At 37.2% G+C, this 20,237-nt stretch overlaps 1 protein-coding gene across 1 annotated transcript in view; it reads left to right on the top strand.

Annotated features, from left to right (window-relative positions):
- ADGRV1 (adhesion G protein-coupled receptor V1) overlaps positions 1 to 20,237 on the top strand; it is a 264,867-nt gene that overhangs the window by 178,513 nt on the left and 66,117 nt on the right. Inside the window, exons 85-86 of the mRNA XM_069001528.1 lie at positions 10,839 to 10,955; positions 18,321 to 18,499. Of these exons, the coding sequence (XP_068857629.1) occupies positions 10,839 to 10,955; positions 18,321 to 18,499 (296 nt within the window). The remainder of the gene's footprint in view (positions 1 to 10,838; positions 10,956 to 18,320; positions 18,500 to 20,237) is intronic.

The following is a 20,237-nucleotide window of genomic DNA, read 5'->3' as shown; positions in this document are numbered from 1 at the left end:
AACTCCTACAGGGGGAAATCTGCAGGCAAGCAGGTGGAGAGTTGCATGTTACTCCAGCCAGCATCTAGGTTCTGTGGAATAATTTCATATTTCTTATCTTCAGGTTATTGCTAGAGTACAAAAAAAAAGAATAGTTGTGATCGGAAGGGACCTACAATCATCATAGAGTCCCATACCTGATCACTTCAAGGACGAGTAATAGTTCAAGTATATTTTTAAAGGTGTTGTCCAAATGCCTCTTAAATACTGTGAGGCTTGGGGCATTGACCATGGGACATGGGGCACTGACCACTCTGAACTATTTACATAAAGGATCAGAGGTTATCAGATGTGTTTCCCTTGCAGTAATTTTACTTACCCAACACCACATATCGTTGGACCTGGATAGAGTCCTAAATTCAGTTTAGAGTTCATAAATGGTCATGTCATCAAATCTGTGTGTACTTTTTGCAGGAAACTTATACCTGAACTTTAAGAAAAACTCTATCCAGGAATGTAGGAAGTGAGAAGCCACATTATTGAAAGCTTTTCCTGATACAGCCCATAAGTGAATATAGATCCAACCTGAGAAACCTCTAGAGTAAATTAATGTGTCATAGCAGATCTGCTCGGGTTTCTAGACAGAAAACAATATGACATAGATCTTACGGTAGAAAATCAAAGTCCATCAGAGGAGCTTGTTTTGGACCTGCCAAATCAGCATATTCAGAGCAGAGCCCTAAGCTCCGTGTGAGTACTTGAACCTGGAAAAGACTGTAGATAAATTTTTTTATAGTTTTACAAAGAAGATTTTTCAACTTCTCTTTGCATCATTACATTAGAAGTCTTGTGTTACTGTGAATCGTGCAGTAGGACACAGGATGTCTGGCTCTTGTTCTGTAATGAGTAACAAAAGCAACATGTATCTTTGTTGCAGATCTAAATGAAGATGATAAAAACTCTTTATAGGGTACTATGCCAGATAAATTTTGCTGAATCTGTACATAAATCTAAATGGGTTAGGATATACGAGCATGTTAGTCCTTATTTTTCCTCAACATATTCTTTGTAAGGTACAGTATGATTGGAGCAGAAGACAAACTGTGTTAGAGGACCTCATGCAGTCAGATGCTTGTGTCAGGCTTGTTTTGAGGAGGGTGTGAACTACTCCAGTCTTTCCCCAATAGCTAATTTCAACTGCATAGTCAGCTGTGTGCTGCTGTGCTTCACATCATGGTGCCTCACACATTCCTACCCCTATCCTGCACCCTCAGATTGCTACCTCCTTGCTCAGAGGAGCAAAACAATGTCTCTGAGCCTAAAAATGGGAAGCGAAGAGGGCAGGGATCAAACCCAGCATGAAACCAACTACCATCCTGCTGAGCTGGGGGAAAGGAATGAGTAACATGGTTACTGATGTCTAATCACTACTGAAAATGGTTGCCAGTTATGCTGTTGCTTAATAAAGTGTAAACATCTTTACAAAAGCACTGTGGGTCACTGTTTTAAATATCATTTCAACCTTTCAAGGTATTTTATTTTAGTTAGCTGTTTGGATTTTCTTACAATGTCAGTTTGCAGTGATACAGAATAAACAGTCTAAGCAAATAAATCATAAACATAAAAATAGCTCTTAAATACAAAATGCACACAAATGATAGAGTAAGACTATGGTGCTGCTGTTTATAAAGTACTTATTTTTTAATGTCTATGTTCACTGACTTAACTGAAGACACAAATAAAGCTTAACCCGCATGTATGGGTATTTTTTGTGGTGTCACTAACAAAGCACTCTTCACAAATAAACCACTTAATGACCAGTGAAGTCATTTATCATTCACATTAATTCACAAAGGAACTTTAACTGCTGATTTTAGCAATGTTAATACAGAGTAAATATGAAATGAAAAGGTAGTTATTGAACTTTTCACACAGTTAAATACTGTGTTTTGAATCTTCTAACTTATATAACCTTTTCCTCTGTTTTCTGATACATACTGTATGTTGTATCATTACTTTTTCCAGTAAGAGTGACATAGAATATTTGCTGGTGGCCATGAATCTCTCCAGGTTTTTGTACATCCTTTGTTGGTTTTTTTTGTCCTGGCATTTCATAATCAGAACACAAAACACAAGAACACTTGGCTCACATCAGTGCTGTCCTGTCCTACTGAGCACCAGCAAAAAGTATGATTCATATGCACTATTATTAAGCAGTGTCCCCGTGTTCAAGGGGGGAACACCTTTTTTACCCATATAAAGTAAATTCAAAGCATAAGAGAGCAGTTCCGTAAGGACATGAGAGTTTAAATATGTTTATTTGCCTGTGTTATTGTTCATTGTAAGTAAGTCCAACAAAAGGAACAGCACTTTAAATTATGTTTTTGATACTGTTCCTCTATTGAGATTGGATTGGTATAATCATAGATAGCATGTGGTCGAGATCTTTGTTTTCTCTTCTTTTTTAATATAGATGCATATAAATCATCTCTGTAAGGCAGACAATCTCCATGTAGACAATTTAGTAAAATTGATAATAGACAAAAATGTTTAATGTGAAAGACATTAAATGACCACTGTTAGGATCCATTTCTGTATGACATATAAGAAGGCATTTCTGTCTAGAAGAAGAGAAGGTCTAAAGCTTTGTGAGTTCATACGGTGAAACAGCAATTTACATAAATTGCAAAAATGTGGCATAAGTATACTGACATGTTCCTCACATGCACACTCCAAAGTGTTTTAAAAGAGTTGACCAGTTGCTCTGTGGGTTTCTCCAGGTGAGAAGCATCTTTTTCTCAGCTGCAGGAGGTCGAGTGCTTCTTGGTGAAATGGGAAAGTGAAACTATTGTGAGCAGATTTGTCAGACCTTACCCTGTGCTCTCTTCCAGGGCTAAATGTTTGTTGTTCAGCTGCTTGATGCTTTTGTATTTGCTGGGGCTAGCCTCTCCACAGCTTCTTCCCTAAAGCATTGCAAGATGTTCTCCTTCTTTTATCTTGACCCATCACAACATGCTGCCTTTTTGTCACTTCTTGCAACTGGGAAAGATTATTGCTCTCAGATTTATTCTCCCCTTGTGAAAACATTTTTGAAACTATATGTTATGTTTTACTTGTTTATTATTTTATTTTTACCTTTTCTTTAGATTACTGCCTCCGGGTTTTAACATTTGCAGTATCAGTGCAGAAACTTCCTGTTTTACAACTTGTTTACTTCCTGTTTAACAACTAACTACAGCTAATATTGCATCAGATAGACTTATTATCAGGCTGAAAAATTGCAACAGAACACTAAGACAGGCTGGCTTGAGTTGACTGGAACATTGTTAATCAGTTACCTATGGTTTTTAACAGATAAACCTTCCTGTCGTCCTCACTGGGTGTTGCTCATTCTCTGAATAGAAATACATTATGTGATGTGGTTTGCCACAAATGCAAGGAAAAAAGTTTTGTTTACATTTTTTTCTTTTTTTTTTTTTTCAAAAAGGAATATTCTTTTTTTCATCACTGTGCTTGAAATTCATCAGTTCCATTGCACTTCTTTGAACAGTTCTGAAGTGTTGTCTCATAAACCACTTAAAAACAGTACTTTCCAAACAAGTTCAAACTAGTTTTTGGTCAACCTCACTGTCTGCATTTCCAGCCCGTAAGTCCTACACTCATCTATGAATATCTTACCAAAGACAGAGTCAAAGGCTTTACTAAAGTCCAGGTAGGCAACATATTCTGCTCTCTCTTCATCTATTGGGCCAGTGACTTCATCACAGAAGTTAATCAAGTTGGTCAAGCATGACTTTCCCTTGGTGAAACCATGCTGGCTGCTCCTGGTGATTGTCTCCTCCTTAATATGCCTGGAAATTGTTTGCAGGATTAGCTGCTCCGTCACATTCCCAAGGACGGAGGTGAGGCTGACCAACCTGTAGTTTCCCAGATCCTCCTCCTTGTGCTTCTTGAAGATGCAGGTGATCTTTGCTTTCCTCCAGTCTTTGGGCACTTCCTAGTCATCGTGATTGTTGAAAGGTTGTTGCAAGTGGTCTTGGAATGGAAAAAGCCAGCTCACTCAACAGTAATGTGTGCATTCCATCAGGTCCCATTGTCCTGTGTGCTATATTATTCCTTGACCTGACCCTCTTCCACCAAGGGTATATCTTTCTTGCTCCAGTCTTATTCCCTAGTTTCTGGGATGTGGCATCCCTGAAGGCTGGTCTTACTAGAGAAGTCTGGGACAAAGAAGATGTTTAGTACTTCCACGTCTGTTGCAATGTAAAGACAAGATTTGTTTCCATGTGTCACGTGCTGTATCCTCATTTTAAAGTCTAACATATGGTAGCATTTCAGCACTTACCATGACAAACTGGAATTACTAGTGCTCTGTGTTGCACTTACTTATTTTTCATACCTAATTCTTATTTCAGTTTTCAGACAACTTACTTCTTCATTGATTTTTTTTTTACCTGATTGGTAAGGAATTTCTTCAGTCTTCTGGTCTTTCCTTTTTCTCTTTTGTAAAATATTAAAAATCAACTTAGACTCATTGTTTTATCTGTAAATTTCTGTTATGAGGCCAGGTTAAGGTCTGCTAATTCTGAACTTAGAGTTAAAAAATTATTTTATCATTAGAAAGTTCATTGATTTGCTCACATCAGTAGCTGGCATCAGTGAATAACCTTTGTACATTTGGTTTGGTTGGCAATAGTGTCGTCTTCTTGTGTGGAATTTTTGTTAAGTTGGTTGGTTGGTTGGTTGGTTGGCTGGTTGGTGGGTGGGTGGGGTTTTTTATAAAAATGAAGAAAGAATAATGTAAAATTTCTGGTATAAATTTGCAGTGAGGCAGGAAAGGTAAATATATTAGATGTAACTCCAAACAACAAAAAAAAGTTCTATCTTCACATCATCAGAGAAGATAATGATATTAAAGGTCACCACTGAGAAAATGCCAAGGTGGTGTAGAGTTAGTAGCATGGAGTGAAGGTTATGGCTACCAAGGGAGAAGGAGCATCCAAAGGATAGGTGCATTCATAGTTTGAAACAAAAAAGCTCCCAATCCTAACTTTGAAAAGACGTGTAGAAAACCTTGCAGGTCTCACAGCAAGTGCTTTTAAAAAATCCTTCACTTCCAAGTGCCAGTATGTGACTGGAAAATAATATACTAAGAGTAATAGATAGAAAAAAAAAAAAAAAAAAAAAAAAAAAAAAAAAATTGGCAACTGGAGGTCCATTAATACAATATCAGAAGCATCTAAAAGTTTAGAAAAAAATTCTGTCAAAAGTGAATAGTGATAATAAATGAGAGTAAATGATAATAAATAGTGATCAATGAATGAGCGAATAGGACCCACATGTGCTTATGCTTAGATCATAACAAACTAGTATGATAGTTTCCTTTGATGAGAGAAATACGGTAAAGTACATGATGTATCACATATTTAGTAAAATAATAATGGAGGAAGATTAGTCCAGGAACTCAGATCTGAGAACAGACAGACTAATGGGAAAAGACAGCTATGAGAGAGTGACAAAGAGAGGTATTGTACTGATCCTAAAGCCCTGGTTTGTGAGACAGAAAATAACATGCCCAGCCAAAATGCATCAATGGCAGAAAGTAGAGAAGTGCTGACACTTAGGGATAGTGGGGTAGCATATAGAAAGGTGTGAATAGCTTTGAAGGCTGCAGTGTGAAATACAGGAATATTTTCTAGAACAAGTCAGTCATAACTTGTAGGCTAACAGCAAAATTCTATGCCAAGAGGTAGTTGATTAGAAATAAGAAGGAAAGCTATGTGTACCAGATGATCACTGAGATATTACCATGTATCAGCCTAAAAAGCCAACTGTATCCTGGGCTGCATCCAAAGCACCGTGTCCAGCAGGAGAGGGAGGATTTGGCCCCTCCACTCTGCTCTCATGAGACCCCACCTACAATGAGGTCTGAGGTCTCCAGCCCAGAAGGGGCATAGACCTGTTGGAGTGAGTCCACCAAGATGATTAAAGGGATGGAACATCTCTCCTATGAGGAAAAGTTAGGAGAGTTGGAATTGCTCAGTCTGGAAGCGATAAGGCTTTGGGGTGACCTAATTGTGTTCATCCAGTACCTAAAGAGCGCCTACAAGGAAAATGTAGAGAAACAGTTTATGAGAGTATGTAATGACAGGACAAGGGGAAAGGATTCAAACTGACAGTTAGTTTAGATTAAATATTAGGAAAATATTCTTTACTCTGACAGTGGTGAGGAACTGCACAGATTGCCCATAAAAGCTGTAGCTGCCCCCTCCCTGGAAGTGTTCAAGGCCAGGCTGGATGGGGTTTAAAGCAACCTGGTGTTATAGAAGGTGTCCATGCCCATGGCAGGGATTTTGGAACTAGATGATATTTAAGGTTCCTTCCAACCCAAACAATTCTGTAAATATATGACTGTGATCAGAAGTTTTTGCATGGTATATAGTGAGATAAGAAAACTGCTGGATGAGAATCTTGTGAGACCTCTGCAGCTTTTCACCATCTGTTGAAAGCCGAAAAGTACAGATTAATAAAAGAGCTGTTCAAGCAAAGGCCTACATGAGAAAATGCCTGCATGAGAAAATGCCTGCGTGAGAAACAGGCCTGAGAACCAAAAGGGAGTTTTAAGGAGGTACAGTTCTGTGCTGATAAAATGTACTGACCATGAGAAGGGAGGAAGATCTTTGATTTCTCAAGTCAAAACATAAATAATAGAAGCTTGCCAAATGTAGTCTTTTATCTAACCCAATTATGTAGAAGTAAGAATGCGCTTTTGTAAGTTTAAACTAATTAAAGAACTGATAAGCTTGTACTTTCACACTATATAAGTGCCTCTGTATTGCTAATAAACGAAGCTTGCTTTATCAATCACATTGATTGTCTGCATGTCTTCCCCCGCCGAAGTCAGCAACCATCCAACCCTGACTAAGTGTTTTCATGAAGGTTGAAATCAATGTGTCCGTTATAGAGAAGGACAATGAAATTGGTGCATAAGCTGCAAAGACTTTTTCCACAAGGACAAGTTTTCACATGTGTGAGCATACCTTTCAGTATATAGGGTTACTGTGAGAAACAAGGTAAATTGTTCTAGGCAGATGCTGTATTCATGGAGCTAAACTGCTTTTGCGGTCCAAATCAGCTTAGGCATCTCTACAGAGTACTGTGTTGTGCAGTGGCTTAATTAACCCTGAAAAATGGAGCCTGAGGGAGATTACTACTGCCTTGCATGAGTTCATGGTAGTACAAACCCCAAGGAGGAGGAAATCCTATGTAACCTGAGAGACTTACAACACAAATAAACAGATATAAATTGACCCTGAAGAGGTGCAGGCTGGAAACTAGGAGTGGATCTCAGCTAGCAGAGGAGTGATGTTCAGATACAGCCTTACTACTTGGAAACAGCAGTACAAAAATACTCTTCATACAGGAACATACAGTTATGTAAATCATCTCATATTATTCAGTTATAGTTTGGTATTGATGACTTAGATGGAATATCCTGGTAATAATTTCCTTGAAGTAATTGCTAGATAATTGTCTTAAAGTTTTAAAAGAATTGCAGTGTCCTCTGATTAACTAAGTAAATGATTGTCAGATGGGGACCCTGTCAAAGAGCCTTTTGCTGTTCAACAGAAGCGTATTTCTTTATCATATTTTATTTTTTAACTTTTTTTTTTCACTTTATCAAGGGGAATCTTTTGAATGATATGCTATCACCATAATTTTCAATGTGGTCTGAAATCCTTGCAGTCAAATAAATAAAAGTATCAGCCTGCTACTTGAGTGATTTAAGAGATTATCCTTTGGTCAAATCATTTTGGGTCAAGACTGATCATCTTGACAAGTACGAGGAAGAAGCATTATGTCAGCATAGAACTAAATGTCAGTATACAAAGATTGAAAAGGGCTAGTTAAACCAAGAGCTCTCTTTAAAAAGAGCACTGGACAACTGGTATTATAAGGAGCATTTATTTTAAAGATCCAAGAGGGAACAACTTGTTCCAATAGATGGCACATATTTTTGTTATTAAATAATAGGTTCCCTGTTACAAAAGATTGCACTCTACAGGTAATAACTGAGGTACAGAAGACATGAGGCAATTAGGTCTAAGGAACAGCTTTTTGGGAAGGCACATTTCTTGGTTTGAGGGGGTTTTTGTGTTATAAACCAACTCTCATTTGTATATTCCAACCAAGATGTAAGATAATGAGTCTATGAAAATTTTATATTTATTTTACCTTTTTTACAGTGAATTCTTAGCTGAGGGATTACTCCAGCCATATTGCAGTCTTGTTTCTTTAAGAACAGTCAGTTTCTATCAAAGATATGCATTTTTTAGCAAATATTTGGGTTCTTTGCATTGTTTTAATTGGAAAACGATATAATTATATACTCTTTTTTAATATGCAAAATCTTATTATTCTTGAAGCAGAGGAGACTGTTAGGAATTACAGTTTCTTGGTTATAGATGCAAAATGCTTTCAAGCGAACATTCAGTCCAAAAGGTGTTAAAAACATATGTCCAGGACTCTATCAGTCCACTTTTGTGTTTGCATCCCCTGTTTGTCTTTGTCTCTAGCCTAACAGTCTGTCCTTGACCTATGTACAAGACTTCGGAGAACAAAAGATGGTAAAGCCTTTCCACCCAGAAATTTGTTGCCAATAGAAGCATTTGCTTAAGTTTTACAAGAATTGCTACTGGTAGTGTTTGAGAGAGCTGGTGCTATGGGGTTGTTTCCACAAACACTACTTGTTTATCCCTCATGGATGGCAGCTATTGCAGACATATTTCAGTTGTGTTTAGCTCACTCCAGATGATGGGATTTCTTTTAGCACTGTCAGAATTTCGCAAAGAACAGTCCATATTAAGCTGTGTGTTAACCTCCTAATAACTGAATGGTTATGTGGCCATGGTTAGATTCCAGTTCCCAGCAGAAGACTGATAAATCCCACATAAAATACTTAAATTGTTTTTTTTTCCCTTTAGATATTGAAATGCATCTCATAATATTTTTTTTAGTCCACTTGTTCCCCAGTTGCTCATTGTTATTCTTCCATTTCGTGGTGGTAACATTATCCTGTCTTTGTAAGGGTTGTTTTATGATAAAGAGACTGTGTAAGGGTTACCCAGTACCATATAGCTATTTTGTTGCAAATACAGATTTCACATATATGCCAAATCATTTAATTTACTTTAACTTCCTTACCTATCCCATCTCCTGATTTTATATACGTAAAATCAGTCCGCACAGACCATTAATTTCTGTTACTAGCAAGTCAATGGGCTGTTGGTCAAAATAGTAGGATTTTTTGCCAGGGAAAGAGAAAATTTTCAGCGCAGTGGATGAATGGAACCTTTCTTTATGTGAACACTTCAATTATTTTAGGAATTTTGCTTGTAGAGCTATTTATTCTGTAATGAAATTTACAGAAGACAGAGCTTAAGGTTTCTGAGTCGTGTTTTAATTTAAAATGCTATGTTGAAATTGTCTAGCCAAATTCATTGCAGTCAGAGTTGGAATACCTTTGTTCCTTAGACAATGTATTGACTACTTACCCAGCCAACATACAGTCCTTTCACATTTGGCATATCGGTGGAAAAAACCCAAATTGTAACTGCCTTGTGAATGTGAAATCCTGGTATGGTATTAGACAAAGGAATAAATGCTTCCTTCCTTTTTTATCCAGTATTGCTATCTTATGGGCTGAGGTATTGTATTACTACTGCATGTCTGACAGCATAAAGACAATAAATGCCTCTTGAGTTTGTTTGTTTACTTGAAAACAAATCTGGATTTACTCAGAAGATAACATCTCTTTTAGTTTTATGGAGGAAAATATCCATCCCCCAATTACAAAACCTGTGTCTAATGTTGCCTGGGAACAATTTTAAACAGTCAATATTAAACCTCTCAGTAGTCTCGTCATACAAAGGTGCAATATGTTAAAGGAGAAGCCTCTGCCTGAACATTCTCACACCATTCAAGGGGTTACACACACACCAACTGAGACTGTCACTGCTGGGACTGGAGTACCTTCACAGTGGGCAGCTCCATATGGCCCATGGATGCCTCTCCTGACTCCTTGCCCAAACACACCCTCCCTCTCAGGTGTGCTTCCTCATTCTTCAGGCTCAACCCTTGGTTTCCCATAGCACAGTCTCAGGTGTAAGATTTGTAAAAATAAGTAATTTAAGAGTGGTACGGCACCTGCTAGCTGTCAGAGTATGGGAAATTAAAAAGCCCTAGACATCGGATAAATATTATCTAGCAACAACAAGAACATCAGTGCAGTATCAATATTCTTTTCCATTCCACCCAAAAACATATCTAGGTGTAAGACCACAGCTTGACATCTAAGGCTTCAGCAAATCCAACTGTTCATGCTAAGCAAGTAAAGAAAAGGCAGCAACATACTAAATCAGAGTAATACAACTCAATGTATCTCATTCTCATTAAATCTTACTTGTCTATTGCAGAATATTCCAAGTTAGAACAGACCCACAAGGATCACTGAGTCCAATTCTTAAGTGAATACAGAGACTGAGCACACAACCTTGGCATTATTAGCACCATGTTCTAACCAGCTAAGCTAATCTCAGGTCATACTAAACAGCTAACATCTCTCTACAAAGAGATATTAGATAGTCTGCAAAAAGTTTAAAGCTTTTTTAGGGGTTTAAAGTGTTTAAGCATAACTTCTTTTGGGTGAATTTTAAATGTCCAAGATACTTTTCCTGAGTCTCTGAAATAGTAATTTATTTGTATGTTTTACTTCCAAACTAATTTTTTCCTCGTATTGTTAATATTAAATTAATATTGTTTAATTCCAATATGCATGTATTCATTTTTTTCCTCTACAGGTTTCATTTCTGGCCTCTGCTTACATGAGCCAGCATATCTCAGAGGAAAGCTGCTTTGCCCTTGCATCTGTTACCCATTACCTTTACCTCTGCCAGTTCAGCTGGATGCTTATTCAGGTTGGTATCTTAGTCCTTTTTATCACTTCCCCAAAACACCTGTAAAAGTAACTGATCAGTAGACCGTATTTCTATTATATTGTAGTGATTATATATACATATCTGTATATCTATATATAGAGAGAGATATAGAGCACCGAAATTCAGTGCTACTAGAAGGCCAAAATTTTAGATGGCTTTTATTAAACCTAGAGTGACACAACTCCAAGGGTAAATATACAAACACTACAAAAGACTTTTTCCACTAATACCTATTGCAACCATGTAAGAATGTCCTCATCTTATTTCATCCTGTAAAGAAGTTACTGTCTCAGAACACTGAAGAATTATTTTTCTTACTGTTAATAATTTTTCAAAACATCTATTTGGTCCTTTGAAGCCATCTCTTAGAGGTGAAGCGTAAATGTAAACGATACTGTAATTTGTTGAGTCAGTGGCATTTTAGTCATTAAACTGGTATAACGTAACAAACATACCTTCACAAGTTTGCATTAAAATACAGTATATATGTATTATAATTATTACCAGAATTTTTATAGAATCATAGAATCTTTTAGGTTGCAGAAGCCCCCTAAGATTGTCAAGTCCAACAGTTAACTCAGTACTGCCAAGTCCACAACTAAACCATGTCCCCCCATCCTTTTCTCCAGGCTGAACTTCCCCAGGTCCCTCAGCCATTCCTCATCAGACTTGTACTCCAGACTACTCACAGCTCTGTTGCGCATTTCGTATATATTACAGAACAGTAAATGGTGGAAAAAACAATTGAACTAATATGGAACACCATGAACAATCAAATCAGTTATGGATTACTGATTTGAAGATAACTTACCAGTTGTAAGTCAGTCAAAATAATGAGCTGTGGGGTTATTTGAAAAAATACATTATTATGCGCTCATCTAGAAATGTATATTTAGCACCAGTATGTGAGTTAAGCGATTTGTCTGTTATTTTAAGAGGATTTGTCCCCAGCACATTTATTATAGCATACAGCTTTACATATGCAGCTCCATGCATACAAATCCTCCAATATGCAGGCTGTCAGGGCAAACCAAGAATTGCAAATTAGGCTGCATCTACATACAACTTTCTCTCCCAAGTAACATTCATGTGATAAGTGGCGTTTTCCTGGGATATGTCAGGCTAATATTCATTGAGAACACTAGCAGCCTCTCCAGCAGCTCAGCTGTGTTCACTAGCCTTAGCAAGCTACACATAGATGGCCTCAATACCGAAATTTGTCTTCTGGGCAAATTATGGTCTCATAGGTTAACTACTCTAAATTATTGTGTAAGCTGTAAATTATATTCTTCACAGTTGCTCATTCACTTTGTTCCTAAATTACTTCAGAGCTCCTTACCATTTTCTAATTTGGACAAAGTAATGTTTTTAGGTTTCTTTTTTACTGGGATGTCTCAAGCTTTGGCAACTCAGTGTTTGATAGTATTTCATCATCCCATTCTATGTGTTTTACATTGCATTGAGTTGCAAAAATTACTTATAATGGCAAAAAAAAATTGTATGACTGTTAACAGTTGGACATTATTACGTCTGTAGTTGAAATCCAGTGCTATTTTTTTTGAAGAAGACTTTGGCCAAATCCTAAGATCTTGCACAATAACATTGCATTTAGTGGAGCCTTAGGCTTGTGTAAAACCTGAAGACTAGTCATGGAAATCTGAGCGGATAAAAGTGCTTAAGAGGGAATCCATCACAGCCTTCTGACTGATGAGCTGCTAGGAGTAAAACCCCTTTTTGTAGCTGCAGGTCTTCAGCTGAGAGTGATACCTGAACTTTGAAAGACCCAAAAGGAAAGAAATAATATGAAATATAGATCAAACCAGGCGTCAGCTGCAGTTTACTCTTCTTAGCTGGGAATAGGTCTTGAATTTATATATCTCATTGTAGAGTGAGTAAGCTATATCAGGGCACAGGAAGCATTGCTGGGGACATCTCTGTGCTTGAATTGGTCCCCATGACAACTCTAGAAAAGCCTGTGGATCCAAAGGGAAACCAAAAGTCTAGATGCTACTGCTGTCTGAAGGGCAGACTTAAAATTTTGGGAAATTAATGTTTGTATTTCTCAGCATAGTATACTTTATATGCATTACTTGATTTGGAAAGCAGAATTAATGATGTATTTATACTTAAATGGGACTTAAATACTTATGTCTGGAAAAGAGCAAAAGTACAGGAACAGATTCTGTGTCCTTTGTGCAGTCACTGCCTCTGTGAGGCTGCATAGCATAGCGCATATGCTTGATCAGTGACTTAGGTCTTACAAATCTACAAGTAACTGCCTTGATCATGGGATACAGAAGTGGGTGAATGTGATAATCAAGTACCGGCACTGTGCAGGCATGTGGAACTGAAACATCCATAAAATCCAGGAGATTTTAAGTGACCAAAGGTGCTGTAGCAACATTTCCAGGCAACAAAACTCTACAGGAGAACACAGATTTAACAGTGCCGTCAGATAGATACAGATTAATTTCTGTGGTCCAGATCAAAGATCTTCACTTTCCAGCCTCTAGGATAAGTTCCTCACCATTTGTTTTCTTGTTTGTTTTTTTTTTGTTTGGTTGGTTGGTTGGTTTTTGGTTTTTGGTTTTTTTGTTTGGTTTTTTTTCAGTCTTTCCATCTTCGGTATCGTGCTAGGTATAGCAATTATGCTTAACGTTTTATCTTACATCAGTGCTCTTTACAAAACAATTTGTCTATAGCTTCATGGTTTAATTCTTGTTCTCTTTTTAGCTTCTTGTATTTGTAGGCATATTCAATATCAGTATTTCTGCTACAAAGGTAGCTACTACTCATCTATTGACTGAAATGTAAAGATGGAAAGGATCTCAGAAGTTACCTGGTCGATTTTCAGCATCAGAACAAAGATCACATAAAATCATCCTTGTTTGTCTATTTTTTCCACTGCCTTATTATTGTATGATCTTGTTTCTTGTTTTTTATAGGGAGAATTTTAAAGTTACAGAAAGCTAATAGTATTACCCATTTTTTAAAGGATGAGGCTTTCTTAACTGCAGAAGGAAAGGAGTAAATAAGGTGCAAATGACTCTTTATAGGCCTGAAATATTTGCCTTATATTAATGTCTGAAATCCAGTAGTCTTTGTCCTGACAAGTGTCCTTGTACAACTGAACAACATAACCCTGTATTTTCAAATGCTTTTATCTTAGGAGCACATGCTAAGAGTGTCTTTCAGCATGACAAGGAAAATAAGTTTCTTCTCTTAGTATTTTCTAACGTGTTGCAAGAAGTAAGTTACAAAGAAAATTAAAAGCTGTCTATTGAGGTAAAAAAAAAAAAATTCTATAGTTCTCAACTGCCAATTCCGACACACAGTAAAATTATGGAAAAATATGATTCTTTGTGCTTTCTTGAGCTATTGCTACAGTGAATCAAATCAACAGTGAAAATGTCAGTTCAACAAGCAAACCAGAATGAAAGTCATGATCTTGCTATCACCCATAACTGAATCCTTCTCCTACGTTGATTTAATGACACTTTAAGTTTTCAATAAGTTCCTACAAATTTGTGTCAGACACGTAAGATGTTTGCTGATCTTAAAGGAAGTTTGAAGCTTTTCTTTTTATTTTAAGAATAATTTATGCACTGCTTAACAGCTTCAAAAAAGGAATTATATGAAAGCATACAATTATTATAAAATGACCCCTCCAGCTATTAGTAAAAAGAAGAAAGAAAACAGAAGTTTTCCTACTGGATTGGAAAAGACTTTATTTAAAGTATTTTGCACCTGTTATTTGCCAGATATCCATAGCTTATCACAGATGGTGAGGCACTGGAACCGGTTGCCCATAGAAGCTGTGGCTACTTAATCCCTGGAAGTGTTCAAGGGCAGTTTGGAGATGAGACTTTGAGCAACTTTGTTGTCCTTGTTCAGGAATGGTATTCTCCAATTTAGTGAATCCATGCACAGCTTGCTTGCCCCCAGGCTCCCCCTGCCTCTGCCCTGCTTCGGGCTGGAGAGGAGAGTTGGAGGCTCAGAAGGCAAGGATCATGGGTTGAGATAAGAGCAATGTACTGGAAAGAGCAATGAGATAAGGAAACAAACAGTACAACAACATCACTAATGACAGAGGGTACAAGACAGAGGTGAATGATTCACACAGAAACACCACCCAACTGCTCCTTCCACCACTCCTTCCACCACACTACACTGACCCAGAACAAACCCCTTCTCCCCACAAGAGTTCCTCCCCCCAGCCCCCAAAAATGATGGGAGGTAGTATAGAATAACCTCTGGGTCTCAGCCATGGCCACTGCAAAAATTAACCCTGTCCTGGCTGGTACCAGGACATTGGTCCAGTGAAAAATGTCCCACAGCGGGAGGTGTGGAACTAGATTGTCCCTTCCAATAAAAAACGTTCTAAAATTCTGTGATTATCACTAAAGATAAATGAATGAATAATTAAAAAAAAAACCCAGCATCCCAGGTTTGTGAAGGTAATTTCCATTAATTGCCCCATTTTAAAAGAAAAAACCTTCACTGAAGTTCATATTGTCTCATTTGTGTTACATGAATAAACAATTATTTTGCATTCTACATCAGAACAAATCACAACTTGCCCATTTGTTCTTCCACCTGAGCAGCTGGAAAATGGACTGTACATTTTATTCTTCTGTTGAACTGGTTATTGTTGCAGCATGGCAACAGGAAAGGATTTGTTTAAATTACCTCCTCTATTATTTAATTGATTACATTTTGGAGCATCGAAAGGGGTTGAAGATAAGAACTAGCAATTATCCAAATATAAATGTGACTGTGCAGAAAATGTGACTAATCCAACCTTGCTTACATCTTTATAGCAGCTGTGGTGTTAAGTGTTGTGCTGTGATAAATGAGGTGAGATATCTAAATATGTCTAACCAAACACAGAGCCAGGACATGAGGTATGATTTCATAGAAGGCAATTTCAGTTGGATGACTGAGAACAATGTTCATGAGATTGTCAGAATTAGTAGAACCAACAATCCCTGAGTGTAATGGCATATATCCGTTCAAGGATTTTGCTGTTTGGAAGTGCTTGCAGTGAGGCACAGTCTAGCCAGGACTATAAGGGCATGTAATTGAGGAGTGTTTATTGGTATAATGTGACAAACAGAATTTTGAATGAGTTTTCAATCCCATGTAAAACTGAACAGAGCAACCAGTCTTTGCACAAGGAATGGATTTTTGTCCAAGTACCATTTTCATCTGTTTAATATTTTATTCCTATGCATGTCCAGCAATGAAGTTAATAGTTTTTCTGTGTTCTTTTAACCTACACAACATAGTTGCAATTATATGGTGGGATTTACCTGTGATCCTTTAAGGAAAATAAACCTTACCTTTGTTCATATAGCACTAATCAACAAATGAAAATCAAAAAAGACATAATAATTATTATATAATTAATGTAAGTATATACACTGAACTTACCTATGAAATGTCATTCTGTAAAAAGGCATTTAAAACACTTACTAACCTTTTTTAAACAAGTTGTTAGTATGCAATGTGCTTTATTATTGATGACAGAAAGTGTTGTATATTCATGCTATATAAATCACATTTGAGAAAAAAATCTCAAATGATAGTTAATTAATGAGACCTACATAAGGAATCCAGAAACAACTAAGTACTTGAATATGAAAATTAGGTGTTCCTGAACAAAGGGGTAGACAAGCCCTTGGTTGAGGGAAATGTGCAAAATTTCCTCAACAAAATAATCGCGTTGCATTGTCTTGTCACTTTGTATGAATTTTTACCTGTCCTTACAGTAGATGGCTGAAAATGAAGCATGTAACATTATTATATGGAACCCTTGTATAGACCATGGAGAGAGATGATTGTGCTTGGGTAAGGATTAATGAGTGCCTGAAGGTGTTTGTCCTGTCTCCATTGACTGACAAGACATGCTTAAAGGCACAAGCTTGAATTAGATACCTTGTAGGCAGAAAAAGACAAAATTAATTCATGATTCACCCCATATAAAAGGCCAGAAATAATAATATAGCATGTGGATCTGTAGGTGGTATAGCATTTTTGAAGTGGAGAAAGTGAAGAAAAATTTTTCAAAAAATATTTTTATTATGGATAGCTTAGGTGTTTATTAGACAGTAGTGTGTAGATGCACATTAAAAAATGCTCACACATGACAGTGTTTCTACTATGAACATCTTAAAGAAAATGCAAATATCCATGCAATACTCTAAGTATTCCGTTTCACTTGAAAGGTTTCCTTACCCATACTACCAGTTCTTTCAAGGGGTTTCAGCTATTGCACTTCATTTTGATTCATATATGGTTTTAAACCAAATTATGCTGTTTGATGGTGAGTTGGTCATAAGAAAACACAGACTGTTTTAAAGATACCTGTGAATTTACATTCATTTATTTGCCGTTTTTTCTCAAACTCTTACATTACACAGAATCATAGAACCATTGAAGTTTTAGGGGTACCTTGAGACTGTCTAGTGCAACATCCTACCTCAAGCAGCTACAGCAGGCTGCCCAGCACCATGGTCAGTTTGTTTTTGATTATCTAAGGACACATACTCCTCAACCTCTCTGGGCATCTTGGCCCAGTGTTTGAGCACCCCCACAGTAAGAAAGCTTTTTCTTGTATGCAGCTGGAGCTTCTTGTATGTTAATTTGGGCCCATTGCCTCTTGCCCCACTACTGGGCATCGTTGAGGAGTCTGTCTCCCTCTGCATCAGTGCCTCCTATCAGATATCTATACACATGGATATGATCCCCCTGAGCATCTTCTTTCAAGGCTCAACAGCCACAGTTCTCGCAGCCTTCCCTCATGGGAGAGGTTTTCCATCCTTCAATGGTCTTCATGGGCCATTGCTGGACTCACTTCATGTCTTTGTTGTACGGCTGAGCCCAGAACAGGATCACAGCTAGAACCATCGAAGGAGCTTAGTGTGTTTCCTGCAAGATACACAGAGCTGAACACTAACATAAAAATATTAAATACAGATCAGATTTAGAAATACTAAATGCCAGGCTTCTATGTGAAGGTATGAATATCCAAGAAGAAAGCGATTTTTGCACCAAAAAGCTATTTTCGTATTGCAAAAATAGTGTTTTCTACCAAACAGGGTGTCCCTTCCTCTACGTCAGTCTAATTCACAATAGTTATATAAATAAGCGTATGTCTTTTATAATGTCTTTTCATTACTTAAGGAGAAAAAAGTGAGGACAAAGTATTTTTGTTGAAAACCGCTCATGCATACACATGTGACAGGTCAGAAATACGCTGCATTATGACTTTCAGAGTGATTCAGTTTTTGCCATAGCTTGTTGCACCAAGTCTACTGATTGTTTTTGTGCATTATTCTTCAGGCTGTTAATTTCTGGTATGTCCTTGTGATGAATGATGAACACACGGAGACGCGCTATCTGCTTTACTTCCTTTTGAGTTGGGGACTTCCAGCTTTTGTTGTGATCCTTCTTCTAATTATCCTGAGAGGAATCTACCATCACAGCACAGCACAGATTTATGGCCTTGTCTACGGTGATCTGTAAGTGTTTCCTTAAAAAAGCATGAACTAGGTTTGTACTTAATTTTATTCCATGTAGAGAAGGGGGTATGCCCACAGTCAAGGGCAGAAATGAACAGGGGAATTCCTCATTTGGTGGAGATGAGGCAAGTATGTCACCCATATGCAATACAGCACTTTCTGTGGAGTTGGGCTTTGCTACAGTTTCTCTATTCTGGAAAAGCTGGCTCAAGCGTGTCTGCTCAGTGACTAAATAATTTCTTCTGTTCTGAGAATGTGCAATTCCAGACTAAAGGACAGAAACATCTTCTGCTGCAGAATGAGCAAAAGAGCATGGTTTTCTTCCATTTAATTTCTGTCATAACAAACCTCAACACCAAATCAAGCCTTTACCCCCGCACCATCTCTTATGTTATTAAATATGTTCTTTGCTAGAAAGTATTACTACATTATCATGTCAAATATTTTTCTTGAACTGTTTCTCTTGTAATAATGAATGTTATATTCCAAATTGTTCCAGATTTGAGAACTGATGTGTTGTTGACAATTATCACAGCCCTTTCAAAGCCTTATATAAGCACAGAAAACTGCCCTAATTATGTATATCTTCATAGAACCAGACACATTTATGTGGAGGTAGATAAATAGATAAATATTTTTGCTCTTTCCTACTTTTTTTTTACTCTGGCTCCTTTTCTGGCAAACTTAATCTGTGATGATATCTCTTCTAGGAATGGGGCTAATATGCTTATTGACTTTGTATCACAATTACACGCTTCATGTGCAGAAAAGACTAAACATACCTCTTCTTTTTAAAAGAAATGAATGTAGAAATTCTTTTTATGAAAACGTCATCTGAGGTTGCTTTCAGGGTAGACCCACAGCAGGAGAATATTCATCTGTCTTTAATAAAAGAGGAGGATACAGTGTGCATCACTCCATTATAAGAGAACAACATTTAGTTTTGGGGTTTTTTGTCACACAGGGAACTCCTGTGAGAAGTAGATACTTGAATTTAATACTGATGTTTAAGTATACGCATGTATACACACACACACACGTGGTCTTATAGATATTATTTGTATATACATATCTGTGTGTGAATCTTTACTGTGTGTGGTAAGCAGGGATACTGATTTTGATGTAAATGAGTTACACTGAGTACTACAAGTTGTGTGACCATGTCAGCTAAGTTTAGTCCCACATTCATAGGCACCAACTCAACTTGGAAATATAACTGAGGTCCACAAAAGCAGATGATTGCTGATGTTCATGTTGTATCAGGGACTGCTCCATAGCTGTATACCATCCCATACACATCAATATTTCTTCACAGAACATGTCTTTTTCTTCATGGTAAAATGCTTCTTTGTGCATAGTAAACACAAGGAATGTGTGTAACATCATCAAGTTCTCCAGCTGTAGTCAAACTGTGGATTGATGGTATCATTATGCAGTGAAACACAGCTTTTCAGTTTTTTATTTTGATATCCATGTCTCATTATTTGTAAAACAAGTGAAAAGCCTTACATTCTGATAAAATTATTAAGCAGAGGAAAATTACTCAGTCCAACCCATTGCCCAAATTAAATATAAATTTTTTCCAGCATTCTATTACTATTTCTAGGGGAAAATGCCAGAAATCAGCCCAAGATTAGTAAATGTGCAGCTTATTCCATCTCAGTCAATGTGGACACTGTAAGAGATATCTGCAAGGATTTTCATAAATAGCATCAATCCTAGTTCCTGATTTGAAGAG

The sequence above is a fragment of the Aphelocoma coerulescens genome, assembly GCF_041296385.1.
Source record: "Aphelocoma coerulescens isolate FSJ_1873_10779 chromosome Z unlocalized genomic scaffold, UR_Acoe_1.0 ChrZ, whole genome shotgun sequence".
NCBI lineage: Eukaryota > Metazoa > Chordata > Aves > Passeriformes > Corvidae > Aphelocoma > Aphelocoma coerulescens.
Note: the sequence above shows the minus strand (reverse complement) of the source record. Positions and strands in the feature narration are given on the sequence as shown.